At 35.8% G+C, this 20,035-nt stretch overlaps 1 protein-coding gene across 13 annotated transcripts in view; it reads right to left on the reverse strand.

Moving 5' to 3' along the window:
• LOC110463560 (CLIP-associating protein 1-like) overlaps nt 1–12,932 on the reverse strand; it is a 143,213-nt gene extending 130,281 nt beyond the window's left edge. For all 13 annotated transcript variants that reach the window (XM_021518229.1, XM_021518237.1, XM_021518235.1 and 10 more), the window contains exons 1-2: nt 12,865–12,932; nt 11,166–11,473 (exon numbers count right to left, since the gene is read on the reverse strand). In XM_021518229.1, the coding sequence (XP_021373904.1) occupies nt 11,166–11,342 (177 nt within the window). In that variant the 5' untranslated portion in view covers nt 11,343–11,473; nt 12,865–12,932. The remainder of the gene's footprint in view (nt 1–11,165; nt 11,474–12,864) is intronic.
• Between the last annotated feature and the right edge of the window lie 7,103 nt (nt 12,933–20,035).

A 20,035-nucleotide genomic window follows, 5' to 3' on the forward strand; every position in this document is an offset into this window, starting at 1 on the left:
ACTTTACATCCCAATACTCTGTTACATGATCTAGAGCTATCTGTTACTTTACATCCCAATACTCTGTTACATGATCTAGAGCTATGTGTTTCTTTACATCCCAATACTGACATGATCTAAAGCTATCTGTCACTTTACATCCCAATACTCTGTTACATGATCTAGAGCTATCTGCTACTTTACATCCCAATACTGACATGATCTAGAGCTATATGTTACTTTACATCCCAATACTCTGTTACATGATCTAGTTCTATCAGTTACTTTACATCCCAATGCTCTGTTACATGATCTAGAGCTATCTGTTACTTACATCCCAATACTCTGTTACCTGATCTAGAGCTATCTGTTACTTTACATCCCAATACTCGGTTACATGATCTAGAGCTATCTGTTACTTTACATCCCAATCCTCTGTTACATGATCTAGAGCTATCTGTTTCTTTACATCCCAATACTCTGTTACATGATCTAGTTCTATCAGTTACTTTACATCCCAATGCTCTGTTACATGATCTAGAGCTATCTGTTACTTACATCCCAATACTCTGTTACCTGATCTAGAGCTATCTGTTACTTTACATCCCAATGCTCTGTTACATGATCTAGAGCTATCTGTTACTTACATCCCAATACTCTGTTACCTGATCTAGAGCTATCTGTTACTTTACATCCCAATCCTCTGTTACATGATCTAGAGCTATCTGTTACTTACATCCCAATACTCTGTTACCTGATCTAGAGCTATCTGTTACTTTACATCCCATTACTGACATGATCTAGAGCTATCTGTTACTTTATATCCCAATACTCTGTTACATGATCTAGAGCTATCTGTTTCTTTACATCCCAATACTCTGTTACATGATCCAGAGCTATCTGTTACTTTACATCCCAATACTGTTGCATGATCTAGAGCTATCTGTTTCTTTACATCCCAATACTCTGTTACATGATCCAGAGCTATCTGTTACTTTACATCCCAATACTGTTACATGATCTAGAGCTATCTGTTTCTTTACATCCCAATACTCTGTTACATGATCCAGAGCTATCTGTTACTTTACATCCCAATACTGTTGCATGATCTAGAGCTATCTGTTTCTTTACATCCCAATACTCTGTTACATGATCCAGAGCTATCTGTTACTTTACATCCCAATACTGTTGCATGATCTAGAGCTATCTGTTTCTTTACATCCCAATACTCTAGTGTTACTATTTACTCCAGTACTAGTGTTACTTTTTACTCCAGTAACAGTAATATCTGTTGCTTTAGATCCCAATACTCTGTGACATGATCTAGTGTTACTATTTACTCCAGTACTAGTGTTACTATTTACTCAAGTACTAGTGTTACTATTTACTCCAGTACTAGTGTTACTTTTTACTCAAGTACTAGTGTTACTATTTACTCCAGTACTAGGGTTACTATTTACTCCAGTACTAGTGTTACTATTTATAGCTACTCCAGTACTAGTGTTACTATTTACTCCAGTACTAGTGTTACTTTTTACTCCAGTAACAGTAATATATGTTACTTTAGATCCCAATACTCTGTGACATGATCTAGTGTTACTATTTACTCCAGTACTAGTGTTACTATTTATAGCTACTCCAGTACTAGTGTTACTATTTACTCCAGTACTAGTGTTACTTTTTACTCCAGTACTAGTGTAACTATTTACTCCAGTACTAGTGTTACTATTTATAGATACTCCAGTACTAGTGTTACTATTTACTCCAGTACTAGGGTTACTATTTACTCCAGTACTAGTGTTACTATTTACTCAAGTACTAGTGTTACTATTTACTCCAGTACTAGTGTTACTTTTTACTCCAGTAACAGTAATATCTGTTACTTTAGATCCCAATACTCTGTGACATGATCTAGAGCTATCTGTTACTTTACATCCCACCACTGCAGTGCTGACTCACTCAGCCAGCATGAATAATGAGTCTGATGTTATTGACAGTTTGTTTACTTTACAGCAAAATATAGGCAAACAGCTAGGTGTCCACATCACTGTGTCCTGTGCTCCAGCTATGGGGGATTGGTATGTCTATCAATTACCTTATATCACCCCAGCAATTTTTGGGGACAGATTCTTGAGTCCTGGACTCATTTTTTCCTATGGGACTCATACATAATTTGAGAACACACTTACTATATCTCTTTCTGTATTTTTAACCTTTGATAATGGTGTGCAGGCTTAAAAAAAAATCCTACAATCTCCGATTCCCATGTAGATAAACTAAACAACTTCAGTCTCCTATGCATGCCTTAACACACTGACCAATTGAACCCTCGTAAATGGTTCTAAATATTGACAGCTACATAGGAACTGTGTACAATATGTTATCCAGGAATAACCCTTTGGAGACTTGTTTTGTCTATCATATTACAGCTATCGTTATCAGGATCAATGATAAAATTAGGCCTTTCCATGACCGCAATACTACACACCAATGCTCTATCCAGGATCATGGACCAGATCCAAGTCCGAAATTTTCTTTGTAATTTCCAAAAATTATGATGTCAGATCTCAATGACATTGTTTATTTGTGTTTTACGTCCAATGAATGAACAGCTACTGTTATTTCAAGGATGTGCCAGGTTTTGGTGGTGGAGGAAAGCTTGAGTGACTGGGGGGGGAAACAAACTGGTCAGACCCCACCACAGCCCCTCTCTAGAAGATCAGTCCAAATAATAAATATACATTATAAACAACATTATTTTGTGGTGCTGAACCATTTAAAAAGACAGCATTCAAATATAGCAACTTAACTTCAAGGATAATAGGCCAGGGTCACCTTCTCTCCAGAAAAATCATCTGACATTGACGGGATTTTTTTTAAAGAATTAATTTCTATACGGAAGCATGTGATTAGTAAATATACAGATTGTGATATCAGTACCCTTGAATTTACAAAGATCCATCATGTTATTCCTTCTATCAATTTGCCCCTGGCTATCATTTCTATACACCATCAAAGACATGCATGGTGGCCATGGTCATCATATATATACTGCTGACCAAGCTCTTGTTATTAACAGTGTGACCATTTGAACCAGACTTCCAGGGATGCAGAGAATAACAATTATAGCACTGTTGTTACCAATTTGAATCTGTAATTGTCATTGGGGGTCAAGGATGGCTGTATTCAGTTATAAAGCCTTAATCATCCATTACTGAATCGGTTAGGAGGACGCTAACCCTGATGTCATGCAGAGGCCATCCACACATCTCTAGCTATAGCTATATAGCCTGTTCCTGCATTTAACAAATACATACACATAAAGGTTTCCCTTTATGTTTATTTAATATCTTCTAAAAATTTGAGTTATCTTGTAAGATTATGTACAACTTTGATGATCGATCACCACCAGCTGGGGAATCTTTTAAAAGTTTAAGCGATAAAATTCATATCAAAGTCACATACGGTCTGTTGCTGAGCGTGAACAAAACATTTGAGAACTACAAAAGACATCACAACGAAAGTACACATGAGAACTGTTACATCATACTCTTGCCAAAGTTCACACAAAGGTCATCATCATCATCAGATGTGGTATTATAAAACCAAAACATGTTCCTCCCTGAAGCTTGAGACTGTGAAACATGTACATGAATACTGTAACATATAGCTTCTTGACTATTTTCCTATGATTTTTTTTCTGTCCCAAACTACATATATCTATATATATTTGATAAAATTTCAATAAACATATTGTTTCATCTTTGTTTACATTTGAGATATACATGATTATGAGGATATCCATTAATTCTATAGTGTCCCATCTGTATCAAACACAACACAACAGGTACAGCTCATGATATGTCCGATTAACTCATTCACCCCTGAAGACACATTTGAACTCTTCCGATTCAAAGGTTGGAGTAGTTCATTATAAAATTTCAGGGGTGAATGAGTTAAGACAAAAAATGGAGTCCCCATGTTCTGTAAGATCACTGCCCGAGTGCTGTGTATATGATATCGAATTTACTTGATATCATATATATACACAATACAAGCTGGCTGATAGAGATGTAAGGAATTGCTTCCCTCTCTGAATAGTGTTGGGGTTCAGGTATAAAAACTCCATACACTGACTCCACATGACCTGTGGTAATATGTACTATGTATACTACAACAGGCGTTGTTTGTTTCACCTTTAGATTTCTTCTGACATACGATATCTCCTTAAAGTTAAACCTGTAATAGATCTACCGTGCTTTATCATCAAGCTTTATCACTGTGTCAAATTAAATCGGAAGTACAGTAGCAACGTATTGTAATAGCTTGTTACGGTATATATAACACTAGACACATAAGTACCAGTCATGTATATAAGTTACAAATATCGGGTGTAATATTATGTATCTTGAACCATCTGTAGTACTGTTGTTCATAATTCATACCAAAACAGGACCTCCCAATGTAACACAGTCAGCCAGTACAAGATTCTATTTCTCATGTAAAGTTTGACACTTGTTATTTCCAGGGAAACATTATTTACATATATACATACATATATATACCGGGTATATGCATTACATAATTGTTGACTATAATAAGACACATGAATTAAATCATGCATTATTTATGGCCCCAGAAATCATTCTGCAGCTATGGTTACAAAAAGAAAAGTCTCCCTAGTTTTATCCTGGACTTTCATCTTGACTGAAAACTAAGGGTAACTATCGCTATTACAATGAAATATTATGTATATATAGATCATAAAATCTTTTAAACGATTAAAGGCTAGGTAGATTTAAAACTATCCCCCTGTTTATACACATGCACTTAGGAAGCTAATGTCAAGACCAGACATTCTACATGTGTAATACAAATCTATCTCACCATGCTACCTTTAATTTCACCGGTATTTGTGTCATGCCTCGGGGGGTGCATGTCACGAAAGTCAATTTCTTTTCTGATAGTATTACATATATCTTCAGACAATTATCTAACGTATCAGACTACCCTAGAACGCACCTGATGAATTTAAACCAGGCCCAGAGGTTAAAGATTACATATGCAAGCAGAACCAAACAAGCTTCTCAAGTCACTCATGTGTGACGGCTGACAAAAGGTGCTACGCTAATATTAGGGTCAAGTATTTAAGTTGGCCTATTTTTATTTGACGACCAGGCATTTCTACAAATCATTGAGAACCCTTCCTGAATAGTTTAGATATGCATGTAGATACTTCACATTTAAATGACTTACAAAGGGTTTACACCAACAAGGTATCACCCGCAGTGCTAGGAAGGTCAATGACACATGTCGGAAGGAAGGTTAGAGATCTAGATTCAATCTGTCAATTCACGAATAAAAAGGTCTTGGGAAGTATTTACCTATGTGTGGTTTAAAGTGAGTCACACCTTTTTAACATGTAAATTCCACATGACACATACACATGTATTTTTAAGTAAACAAAAATACACCATGGTTTACAATACAGTTGTTCAGTGAAGAAATATTATTTGATAAAAGTCAATATCTTGTTTTCGTATCATATTTACACACATAAATGTATTCAATGTTAAGCATAATTCTAACCTAACTTATATATTTTTAGTTTGGTTATGATCTGAACAATATAGGACTAGGTATACTTAGTTTTGCAAAACAGCATATATGGCCCTAGGCTACGGGGTACCTTCCTTTTTGTTTTAGATTCAAAGCAATTCATGAGCCAACATGTTTACTTTGGTATTTTCAAACACTATGGCTAGTAGTATTACTTTTCAATCAAATATCCAGAGAAAAATTCAAACACAAGAAATCTGTTTGACCTTTCACCTCTAATTGTGACCATGGATGACCTGACCTGAAGGTGAAGGTCATGTTAAAGTTGTATAGGACACTGTCTACCATGCTTGTTGACAAATTCTAAATCCAATCAAAAGTTTAGCCAGAACATTTCCTGAAAATTGGATGGACTAATATAGATGACCATGTGAACATTTTATAAACCTTGTCTGAACCCAGTACAGTTAAATTGGCAAGAGGACAAATGCTTTATAGTACAGAAATCAGGGTAAGAACAGGATGTCAAATTAAATACCTCCCAAAACAGGTAACGTGAGACTTGTACCTGAACACCTTACCCTGTCGTCTCGATTACATTTATATATACTTATATACATTGTATCTCAATTAGAGACAGACCTACACGAGTATTCTCACGGCTATTTTTAAAACTGTGTTGATCTCGATCCAGGCAGAATGAAAGTCGTTAGTGACTTGAAGTCACATCCAATATCCCTCTTAAAAGGAGAGCCAGCTGAGGTTTATCTTTTTAATATTCTTTAATAGTTCTTCTGATAGAATGATACTATCTCATTCCTGTTGAACTTTTATGGATATAAATATTTAAATATACCATAACCATGTACGTTAAATATTGTTGTTTTTTTTAAATCTATACACTACAAGCTTTTAAGTTTGTAAATATATCTGGTTTCTAGTTTCTGAAGTCTTCATGTACACATGGTATCGCTGTACGTTATCAAGCACTGATGAATTTTAGCAAAGTCGAATGTACCTCTACACATGCCAGACCTGGTAATCAGTGTCTTATACTTAGAATGCCACACATTTGGGAGTTATTTTGTACTCACTACAACCCCCCCTAAAAGTTAAATTGCGGAAGCAAATAGCTAGCATGGTACTACATTTTTACATAATTTTCAGCATCCTCCCTGCCCAACTTACATGTATTTTTAATTTTTCATATCGTTCTTGAGAGAAAATTGCCTTGATCTAAACTGCATGAAATAGGACTCTTTTGATTACAGCAGCTCATATTCTCCACTGTTTCAAGAACTTATTTTTTGCCAAACAAAATTCTGGGCCAGGCTTATAGCGACTTCAAATAATGGAGGAATATCTTGAGGTGTTGCATAATTTTAAATTGATGGAGTGCAAAAACTGAAAATGTCTGTAATTCGTGCAACATCAATATATATGCTGTGTTGAGCGACGTGCACTGTCTGGGCTGTTGACAGCTGTACTACAGTTGTACTACACACACAAAGGAGGTATAAGCATTGTCCCTGATCAATATATACCAGACAATGCCAGCACCATTTATCTACATGTCCATTATACTCTGGTCACAATAGCCATAACAATCACCTGCATATATATATGTACCCAGGTTTTACCATACATACTGGACACTGATTTCAATTTACGAATAAGGAATTCAACATCATAATTGAATTTTATGAATCATTGTACTGTGTACTTTGAAAATTCTACAGGAAATGGAAAATCATATTTGGGATTAAATTATACCTTTTCAATATCAAAAAATATTCAAAGAATGATGATTATGATTATATCCTACAGGCAAGTTATTCTCCCGTGAAATCTATTTAAGCTTCAGTCAGTAAATTTTAAGAACATGTACAAGGGTGCCGACTTAGGCATTGCAAAACCCATACAAATCCCTTTGCATATATATCTTTTATCTCGTTAAAAGTGCACCTAGGCTACAATTTACATGTAGAACTTTATATTACTCTCACAATTTCATCCTCTGATTTAACAAACTTCATTATATAATATAACCGTATGCATATATATAAAGAAATCCATATATATAAATATCATAGCTATGTGTATCGACTTTTCGTATATATATAGAAGAGTTTTGAATATTCTATAAATAGTAAATGTGACATTTGCAATTGGCTTAAAACATACTCGTTCACTTGTACAGCATAACTGATTCCGTTAACCCATGTGTTATAATACAGCTTTCCTTTGTACCCAGTTAACACATGACTTGACCTCTCAGATCAGGATACATGTATACCAATGCATGACACAAATATGCAAGTGTGGCATTACAATGCAAGGTATTATATAAAATAAAACTGGTCAGATAAAATGTGATCGTTTCCCGACATAATTAAAGATTGAACACTTCCAAGGAAGAAAAGGATAAAATCAATACCCAGAACTATGCTGTAGCCCCTTTAGGGATATAACTTGGCCGGCATGTAATTAAGAACTGTGTGGTTGTTGTCTACCTTTTCATGTTCCAATGTCAAAATTTTCCTTTTCTTTAATTCTAGAGAACAGGATTAGGCTGGATCCCTACCTAACATGTTCTGAGTTTTAATAAATTCAACAAATTATTAGAGGAAAGAAATCAGAATGCTTAACAATATTGATGATGTTATGTAGCGTAATACATGTTTCAATGTGTATTATATTGACCATTATCAAAAACTCTTAGTTTTTCTGGCGCTAACTTTAATTTTAACTTCCTTTCCAAAATCATGAAAACATTTCAGCTAATTAAATCAAGCCAGCAAAAATGTATAGCAGTCTGCAGGCTAGTACTACTCTCATTAAATGTGATTTCACATCCCGGATTTTGTTAATATTTCCACCACATAATTGAAGCTCAATTCTTAAAATGTAAAAATTGTCCATGTACTAGAATCTTGACTATACCAGTTAATAATTATCTGTGTTGGACCATATTAACTCATTCACCCCTGAAGACACATTTGAACTCTTCCAATTCAAAGGTTGGAATAGTTCATTATGAAACTTCAGGGGTGAATGAGTTAAACCAAGAGTGATGTCAGGATCAGTATAGTCCGTACACAACAGTGACATTCCTCCAGAGAAGATTATACCTCTAGTCTACATCATTTGCATCATGTATCAATTTAATGATTTGCACATATAAAGTTTACAGCCTGTCAGCTGTTGCCGATTATGTATAGAAACAGAACATTTTTACATATAAAATTGTAACGGAATCAATATACAACACACTGATCATGAGCCATCAGCTACACCCACGTAACACATTGTTCAAACTCATCATAGGGACTTCTTTTGCTGTATGTATACACATACTGCAAGAGTGAAGACACTAATATTATTCAAATACTCAAAAACATATGTATATATATGAATATTGAATAAGGCATTATTTAAACTTTATCTTGGTTACATTGTCCCAGATCTGTTCCGACATATGACATGCCTATGAAACATACAAATGGGTCTCACATGTACATTACCACATCAAGCTGACAAATAAATGTGTCTCACAGTACTGAATGCACATGTCACAATGGGAAACCTCCCTGAAATTCTTGCAAGAATTATCACTAAACCTGCAACAGTTGATTACCATATGCGGTCTAACAGGTAGTTTTATTGCAAATGTACATTTACTTCTTGATTTCTTGTTAAAATAAAACACGATAACGGCTCAGAATGTGTTTGAGTTTGGATTTCTATTCTTTATAATAAACAATGCATGGCTCTGGTGGTACGCCGATGTGAAAAGTTGTTAACCTGAATAGTTCAAATTCCCCGAGGGTTTCTAGCTTCACTCTGGGGAAATATGAACGACTACTTCAGGTGGACAGGTCTTCAAATCATGGTGCCACCATGACAAAAGGCATAGTTGTACAGTATGCCACCTCATGTAATTTTGTCTATAGCTTGTGGGCTGGGTAGTGTCATACCATGTAGTTTTGTCTAGATAGCTTGGTGGCTGGGTAGTGTCATACCATGTAATTTTGTCTATAGCTTGTGGGCTGGGTAGGGTCATACCATGTAGTTTTGTCTAGATAGCTTGGTGGCTGGGTAGTGTCATACCATGTAATGTTGTCTATAGCTTGTGGGCTGGGTAGTGTCATACCCTGTAGTTTTGTCTAGATAGCTTGGTGGCTGGGTAGTGTCATACCATGTAATGTTGTCTATAGCTTGTGGGCTGGGTAGTGTCATACCCTGTAGTTTTGTCTAGATAGCTTGGTGGCTGGGTAGTGTCATACCATGTAATGTTGTCTATAGCTTGTGGGCTGGGTAGTGTCATTCCATGTAATTTTGTCTATAGCTTGAGGGCTTGGTAGTGTCATACCATGTAGATTTGTCTATAGCTTGTGGGCTGGGTAGTGTCATACCCTGTAGTTTTGTCTAGATAGCTTGGTGGCTGGGTAGTGTCATACCATGTAGTTTTGTCTATAGCTTGAGGGCTGGATAGTGTCATACCATGTAATTTTGTCTATAGCTTGAGGGCTTGGTAGTTTCAAACCATGTAGTTTTGTCTATAGCTTGGTGGCTTGGTAGTGTCATACCATGTAATTTTGTCTATAGCTTGAGGGCTGGGTAGTGTCATACCATGCAATTTTGTCTAGATAGCTTGTGGGCTTGGTAGTGTCATTCCATGTAATTTCGTCTATAGCTTGAGGGCTGGGTAGTGTCATACCATGCAATTTTGTCTATAGCTTGAGGGCTGGGGAGTGTCATACCATGGAGTTTTGTCTATAGCTTGGTGGCTTGGTAGTGTCATACCATGTAATTTCGTCTATAGCTTGAGGGCTGGGTAGTGTCATACCATGTAATGTTGTCTATAGCTTGTTGGCTGGGTAGTGTCATTCCATGTAATTTTGTCGATAGCTTGTGGGCTGGGTAGTGTCATAACATGTAATTTTGTCTATAGCTTGTGTGCTGGATAGCGTCATTCCATGTAATTTTGTCTATAGTTTGTGGGCTGGGTAGTGTCATACCATGGAGTTTTGTCTATAGCTTGGTGGCTTGGTAGTGTCATACCATGTAATTTTGGCTATAGCTTGTGGGCTGGGTAGTGTGATACCATGTAATTTTGTCTAGATAGCTTGTGGGCTTGGTAGTGTCATACCATGTAAATTTGTCTATAGCTTGAGGGCTGGGTAGTGTCATACCATGTAATTTTGTCTATAGCTTGTGTGCTGGATAGTGTCATACCATGTAATTTTGTCTATAGCTTGTGGGCTGGGTAGTGTCATACCATGTAATTTTGTCTATAGCTTGTGGGCTGGGTAGTGTCATACCATGTAATTTTGTCTATAGCTTGTGGGCTGGGTAGTGTCATACCATGCAATTTTGTCTAGATAGCTTGTGGGCTTGGTAGTGTCATTCCATGTAATTTCGTCTATAGCTTGAGGGCTGGGTAGTGTCATACCATGTAATTTTGTCTATAGCTTGTGGGCTGGGTAGTGTCATACCATGTAATTTTGTCTATAGCTTGTGGGCTGGGTAGTGTCATACCATGTAATTTTGTCTATAGCTTGTGGGCTGGGTAGTGTCATTCCATGTAATTTTGTCTATAGCTTGTGGGCTGGGTAGTGTCATACCTTGTAGTTGCTGCTGTTGACCCATCCTACTAATCCGTTGATCAACTCATCAATATCTCCACATGTCAAAGAGCTGTGTGGGTCACTCAGATACGGAATCAGATCTCCATGGGCCTGTATCCGTTTCCTGGTATCCTGTGTTATCACATTGGGCAAGAAATCATCAAGTGTTGCCATGGCAACCACAGCGTAAATAAGATGTTAAATAAATAGATCTTGACCTTCCTATTAAGACTCAGCAGATTTCCAGTAGACAGCTGGAACCTTCCTCTTATGATTCAACTTTTTAAAACCTGTGTGATTATCATCTGAAAATAAAAACACAAGTATGTTAAAAAATATTAGATATGAATTTATTTTGAACAATAAACTCTTCATAAAGACAACTGCAATATTCTCATTATGATCAGATATATCAGGACTGACTTGTTTAGTAAAACTGGCCTGGGTCAATCGTGGTGACCAGGTAGCTCAATTGGTAGAGTGTCCGTCTAGAGTTTGAAGGTTCCGGGTTCGAACCCCGGTCTTGTCTTGTAATTTTCCATCTCCTGTTACACTTTTATAGCAACAGTATGTCACCAGAGAATCAAATCATAACAGTATATGTGTGACCTGTTACTTCCGCAATAACTTTTAAACCAAGACATAAAGAATGTTGAAATCTTGACTTAATTCTTCAAATTTGAGGTAGATTTTAATTCATGATGGAACGGACAGCATTAAATATCGGCTAGCTAGCTATATAAGTGTCATCGTGACATCATGACCAACTGTCAATAGCTTTGACCTCATATATAACTCAATGCTAACTTTGGTGGGTTTAAATATACTATGTAACAACAATGAATGAAAAGATCAACATTAACACAGAACAAGACATGATTTTAACATACGAATGTATATGTGTACTGTGTATGTAAATATATCACATGCATTACAGTATTATTAGGCGCGCTCCTTCAGTATACCCAGTATGGTTAATATTCAACAGCTGGTTTCTAAGTTCTAGTCAATATCATAATACACATATGTACAGTAATTATCTTTTTTTTTTAAACGATCACTTTTCAATTACAAAACTTATTGCACGAATCTTCGCCGGAGGTTTCATGCATCTTCTTATATTAGCTAGTGTCACTTTATTCAAAGGGTCCTTTCAAGATCGCCGTGCATAACAAGTATGAAACAAAAGGTGGCCACATAAAAGAGTAGGTTCTTCTGTATCTCGCGCACACATCCATATCACAACAGGATCATGAATAACAACAAAACATCGAGATCGTGTGCGGTATGTGTGTCAAAACTTGACAGATGCCGTGCTATCACATTTTATCCTTTGTTTACGTTTTGTGACATTGACTTGGTCGGCCTCAATACTTGTTGCCGAGATGATCGATTACACACGCACACAAATCGGAATGAAGAATATCCTTTCATAACATTACTCACGTGCATATTTACATAAAACAGTTGATTATATTCCGAGTCATAATCAGGACACCAAAAAATGGCTGCTTGAGTTGACAAGTAAGGAGGTCGACCGGTGTTTCAAACCAGCCATATGCACTCAGTATGTATGCAACAAACGATCGGATGACAATTCAGTGGTTTTCGTTATTTCATTGGTATACTCATGTCATGAAATGATCACATAGTGCTTCACAATATATATAATCGATGTATATATTAGCAGACCTACCCAATAACTCGCCTACTGTCCGCCATGATGAATTTCAAATTCATGATGTCAAGCCTCGTCAAGTCTCGCGACTGGACGATATCAGAACGAGAGTGGAGATGCTGCCTCACGACTTGATAATCAGCTTCTGAATCAATAAAATATAAAGTTCATAGCCGAGATGTATAATACAAAAATAAAACATAGCATATTGTATACAGTGTATACAACAACAGATGGCTAACGATCATCTACAATATACAAGTTACAAAACTACGTAAAAGAAATATGTGTATGCCATAGGGCCGTGCAAATAAAATTGATTATTTTCTAAGTTATTAGTTTTATCACGGACTTAGATAACTTAGACTAATCTAATACCGTGGTTTTATTACAAAGTTAGCAGTTTGTATCTATTAGCAAAGAATTAGAGAGAGAGAAGAATTTGAAGACGATAGAAAGTAATATACTGACATTTTGGTTCAGTCTAGATTCTACCACCTAATGATTATAAAGTAAAGAAAAAAGAAAATACATACATGTAGATCTATAACATGAAATTCGTATTTTATGATATTTTATTGTCATGGCTTGTATAGTTATATCGGCGATAGGCAAGATATTTCATTGGAAGGAAATTATTCTTGCTGAAGTCAATATTATAAGGAAAAGTGCGCAAACCACCAACCTGCTTTATTACTATACCAACCTCTCGTCTCCCAGATTGTGTCGGAAAGTGATATTATGCGTGCGTGTGAAGTATATATATGATGAGTGCAGAACGATTTGTAAATATAGTTTGTATATATGGCTGCACACTGTCCGTTTCAGTTAATATACTACTAAGCAGAAGAAGAATTTCGTTTGAATGTGCGTTTAAGTTATCTTTATCAAAAAAAAAAAAATCTTATTATCTCCGTATTCGTATTCCACTCGTGTACAGATAAATAAATAAATAAATAAATAAAACTACGCACAGAAAAACTGACGAAACTGAGTAATTATAAGCAAGGAAATATCTATGTAAAGTCTTAACTCTGAATTTTTATTAGAATTATGTGAATTCGCATGGAATTGAAGTTGGCGAACTTATGTGTGATTTGGAAGTCAAATAAATCGTAATATATTTATCTTGTAAACGAAAGACAAAACCTTGTGGATAGTTACCGTGACAATGTTTTTCTCTCAGTTTTGAGAAATGTATAATATTTACATAATGTAATTATTACAGCAATCACTATATATCTATCAATATATAACGCAACAGTGTATAAATAAATAGGTAGGTAGGTAGGTAGGACATAAATTTTGCATATCAATCAGTCTTTATATACATTTTTATAGTAATTAATTTAACAAGTTAAATATATATAATTTTAATTGCCTTTTAACTATGGAGGTAATTTTTTAACTAGGCTGGTCAATGAACGATCAGGCGGATCAAGGAGGTGTTTAATGGTAACTCAAAACGCCATTATCGACTTTATATAAACCTTATTTTATAATATTTTTACAATAAGTTTTATTAACTTCAATTAATCACTCTTGTTGGCCTGGATGGAAGCGCTAAGAGGGTCTAATGTTGTAAGAAATCTCCTTTACTGTTGAACAATTGCCTTATATATGTAGAGAAATCAAACATCTTCCGGGATATACTTGAATGTGCCGGGCTTTTCCTGTGCCAAATCATAAACAAAATCAAAAGGTTTCCGAATTTTGCATCGAAGTATTGGCAATGAGGAACGATTGAAGGGAGGTAACTCCGGAGACCTAATGCACAAACTGATCGGGGTTTTACAAGAGGTTGTTCTTTTTTTCATTGCTTTGGTTACATCTTTACACACGGGTCCAGGAGATCCTTTAGAACAGTGACATGTACGGAATGAATAAAAAGTACATTGACAACTTTGAGTTCCAGTTTTCTTTAGATGTCGCTTCGATAAGATACTAGGCTTACTATCGTACTCGAAAGAGAGAGAGCGCTCTATTCGTTGCACTGGTTACCTGTACGATACAGGTCGCAGTACACAATTCTGGTGTACACCTACAAGGCACTGAATGGACCAGCTTCTCAGCTTGTTACCCTGTATCAGCCGTCACTATCACTGCGGTCGGAGTCAGAATCTTTGTTGTGTGTCCCAAAATCTCGTACTGTGACCTACGGAAACAGATGCTTTGGGAGGGTTTCGGCTACGTTGTGGAATAGCTTACCATCTGCTATTAGAAAGTCAAATACCCTGGCCAAGTTTAAGAGGGACATCAAAACTCACCTCTTCACGTCTGCATTTTCGAATCCTTGCAAACACGTCATGTAAATACCACCCTTTTGTTTGTTCAATTATGTGCACATTACTTGCTTAAATGTATAAAAGTGATTGTTACTACACTAGGAGGTTTTGATAACCCAGTTCTAAAATCTTCAAAGGCGACTATAGCAAAAGAAAAAAGAAATAGTGAAATAAGATATATGAAGATTTACTTGTTGGTAATTATAAACCTCTGTTTTTAAGCATCAAAGTTAGACCGCTTCGTCCTTTTCATAACATTTACTGTCCCCCATCCCATTGATTCCGGGTTGAAGTTAATACAGTTCATTATACCATTCTAAATTTAATATATTATTCAAAGTTGTTACGGAAAAAAAATAAAAACATTTCCTTAGAAATTAAGTTAAATTAACTTAAAAGTGACAATCATCGCTAAATTTTGGAAACGTTTTTTGTCCAGTTGGCCGCAATTTTTTTTCAAGAAAAAGACATTTATCTAATCAGAATATGTTGTAGTTTGTGGAGTTGGGAAGACTTTCAACTGTATCTTGTTGTTACTCACCGACTCTACCCAAATAGCATGCTAATGATGGCAAATCGACAAAACGTTCGCCCAACATGTTGGCGCAATGTTGATCTAACGTGTTGTGTGCCCAATGTTGGTTCAACGTATAGGCGCAATGTTAGTACTGTAATTATATATTGTTTGATGCTGTCTAATCAAGTTTCTATACTGTACATGTAGTACTTGTTGCATAGCAAGTATGGAATGCAGAATTTGGTTGTCTGTAATTGTATCTAAATGTAAGCCCATGTTGGTGAAGTTGTGTTCAAAATGAAGAAATAGAGGTTACCCAACGAGTGATGGTTGGTTATCATGTTTATCTAACTCGAGTTAGTTAATTTTCAAATTGTATAAAGACACGAGGTTTACCGAGTGTCTTTTACAATTTGAAAATTAACTAACGAGAGTTAGATAAACATGATAACCTACCATCAGAAGTTTGGGGTCCTTTTTCTCCCATAACGTGTATATTTTATCTGAAAAGCCATATATGTTTGCCTTGAAAATACACTATGCCGGCTTCTGATGGGGAAAACAATTGCCGTGAATCATGATGTCAGAAAGGAAGATGACGTCGCAAAGCATTGTGACGTGACGTCATAAGTAAAAAAATAATGACCAATGAAATCACGTCCAGGGTGCGGTAGCACGATTTTCCCAAAAAGACCCCCCAAAAAACCCCCAAAAAACCCAAAACACACCCAATTACACTAAATATTCATAGATATTTATACTACTGCGCTACCTGACATTGGGGACATGTATGTAACGTAATGATAGTTCCCGTTAATTGGATACATATTTGAGTTACTTCCCCTGCAAACAAGTTTATACCGTTTGCCATTTCACCATACACGATGACAGAAGTTTTATCGATATTTGTTATATAAAATGGAATTTTACTCACCCTTTCCACATTATTTTATACAGTGAAGAAGTAGGAGAAGGTTAAGATAAAGGAGAGAGGAATGGATAAATGTTGAAATAATAATTTAAATATGCAATGTACGTTATAAAATGGATAAACAATAATTAAGTGGGGAAGCTTGAAATATTACTAAATATCCACCGAGTTATATGCTCATTTAACCTTCTTATTTGTTATTATACTATATATTTTGTTTATAGACTATAGAAGCGAATATCAATAACTTCACGGAATAGATTGCTATCTAAGTCCGTGATAATGTTTAACATTTCCACTAGATAACCAATTTTTTTGGACATTATATTTACGTTGGATGTAATTTCAGTAATTTAAGTGTATGAGAGGGTCAGTAAAAACAAATCTAGAAAAGGTTAAAGATTGATTCCAGGATAGCTTTACATCGTCAACGGTTTTGGGAGAGACTTGCTTCTGGGAAATCAGAAGATGAATCTAATTATAATTTTGATTCGTACACATTTAAATATGTTAGGCAACGGTTATAGATTTTACATACAGCAGTGGAACATAGACACGGATAACTCTAGAAAGTTAAAAAAACCACCTATGTTTTAAGACTCTTTACAATAGTCTTATATTTGCATATTAATTGGATAAAGTAACTATATTCAGCACAGACGATGCGCCCGGAGTCGCCTAACTTAACTCACGGACTTAGATAGGTACAATATAATCCAATTCCGGCATGATGCGCAGAGATACAAATATTGAATGATATGTCAGTTTGTAAAATCACGGAATTAGATTAAGTCCGTGGTAAAATAGAGTGTCCACTCGGCACGCGACGCCAATATTCAATAGTCACCCAAATAACCATTCAGCTTTTGAGTTCACATGAGGGTGGGGTCACTGATAAAGTGGGGTACTTACCTTGAACGATGATTGGCTCGTTTCTCTGGTGATTGATGGCTAAGAAATTTGCCCGATAGAGTCATCAATGTACGTTTCTGTAGTCTAATTTTAGTCCTGTGTACCCGAAAATTTAAATTCAAACCGGGCTACTCAAAATAGTTGATAATAAAAGCACGAACTTACTCTGTGATAAAAGTACATAATCTGACATAATACAATATATGAATTTAATACTTATTAACGTAAAATACATATTTCAGTTTTCTTATTTACATATAGACTAAATATATTTTCAGACTAATGTCACGTTTTTGAGGTGGAAAATTGCGTATTTTCTTTGAAAGATATTTAGAAGTTTCTGTTTCATTAGTTATGACATATAGTAGAGAGCCCACTCTGTTCTTGTCGTGTGGCAAACGAAACAAGTGAAAATTATTCATTACTTTGTCGAAATTATGAACGTACTAGACAAGCAAAGTAAATATAAACTTTATTTATTTTATTTATTTTACAACAATTATGAAACAAGTTTTTACAACTTATAACACGGACTTAGATAACAATCTAATTCCGTGCTTATATATTAATTACTCTTGAATACGACATCAGTCTCGAAATAAAAAAAAGAATCGTATAGTTAATAATACTCGCGTCACCATAATATCATTACATTACATACATCATTACATGTCCCCAATGTCAGGTAGCAGAAGTATAAATATCTGGGTACATTTCATGTTTGTGAGTGTTGTTTGGATGTTTTTGGGTGTTTTTGGATGTTTTTGGGTGCTTTTTGGGGTGTTTTGGGGGTAAATAGTGCCACCCCCAAGGGTGTTACCAACTAGTGGGTAATGAGTGGGTAACCAAAAATGTTTACCAACTTCTACCAGGTTTATCCAATGAATCAGGAAAAAGTGGTTATGGGAGAAAAGATAATAAACAACTTCGAAATAAAGTATCAGACTATATATATACCATAGTCGACATCAGTTTCAGCATTATTGGCAAAAGTTTCTTGAATGCAAAATCAAAGCATATGTCATGGTACCTCTTCGGGAAAAGAAAGTCAATGTTCTTTGGACCAACAACAATTCAGAGTCAATTAATAACAGATTGAAACAGGTTGCCAATTTCAAACAGCATAAATTACCTCAGCTAGTTGAAAAAATGGCCTTAGTGTCACAAATGCAGATACTTGATTCAAGACGGGCATTACATGGAACTGACAACTTTAGGCTAGAAGGCAAAACAACATCGTTTGAGGTAGACCAGGAAAATTTGGAATAAAAAACACAAAAAGAAAAAGACACATATTTTCGAACCTTTTTGGCCAAAAGAAAGAATATTACCCGCGAAAGCAACTTTGCTAAGGCTTCAGGCACAGACTTCTTGTGCCCAAAACCGAAGCAAAACTGTGGCAAAAAGGCATGTCATAGGAAAAGACAAAAATCTGAAAGATAAAGAACAATACAAAAATACCCCAATAGGCAAGTTCCATTAGTGTTTGGTCACAAGTATGTACTGAACAGGGAGTTTTGTGTTACGTCTTCATTTCCCCATTTTTCTTATCCTACATGTGTGACCTCGTCGTGGTGAACTTTACCATCACAATTAACATAGAAATCATGGTACACAGCGGGGTCTATCTGAAGGCCTGGGTTGTACGGGCTTTCTGATTACACAGGTTCAAATTACATAACTTATGTATATCGGGCCCCAGTTCATGGTCTAGTTTATTAAAGTTTCTGTGTAACACCGATTCATGTGCCAAGGTGTGGGGTCCGCCGTCAACCTCGCCGGAGTCAAAGGCTCATGCAACTGAAATGTAATATATTGTCTTCCTTCTTCGTTGGTAGTCTATCCTTCGTCAAAGTCGACATTTTAAATATCTTTTTAAGAACCAGAAAACCTGGGGTCATGACTATCAGTAGAAACTGAGGTGGCTCTCAAAGATGTTAAAATAAATTACCTTGACCTTCATTAAAGGTCACAGTGGTTAATTATGTACAAAATCTTTAAATGACTTCTTTTCAAGTTCTAGAATGTCTAGGGTTGTGGTAGTTTTCCAGTAGGTAAATGAGATGGAATACTGATATTAGAGCTGTTCAAATAAATGACCTTGACATTAATTCAAGGCCATTGGGGTCAAATGTATTGACATGTTTAAATTCTGAAGTTCTATGGAGTCATTACAATTTCCCAGTAGGTCAAATGAGATGGAGGGCTATCAAGTTTGTTGAAGTAAATATCTTCGATCTTCCTTCAAGATCACATGGGGTAAAATATAAACATCTTCCAAATAACCGAGAGGCATATGATAATGATATACAGACTGAAATGTATTTTGGGAGAAGTGCCCTTAGTATGCCTGTCAAAGTCTTGTCAAGTTTGTTCAAATAAATGACCTTGACTGACTTTAAAGGTACCAAGGTCAAATGTTAGTAAACTTTCATCAACTTCTATGTAACCAAGATGCAAGGGTCATGATGTTTAGCCTGTATCCTGCTTGGGGATAGGATATCAAATTCAGGTTAATGGCCTAGATTCAATTTCAAGGTGAAA

The sequence above is a fragment of the Mizuhopecten yessoensis genome, unplaced genomic scaffold (assembly GCF_002113885.1).
Source record: "Mizuhopecten yessoensis strain PY_sf001 unplaced genomic scaffold, ASM211388v2 scaffold10917, whole genome shotgun sequence".
NCBI classification, from domain to species: Eukaryota; Metazoa; Mollusca; class Bivalvia; order Pectinida; family Pectinidae; genus Mizuhopecten; species Mizuhopecten yessoensis.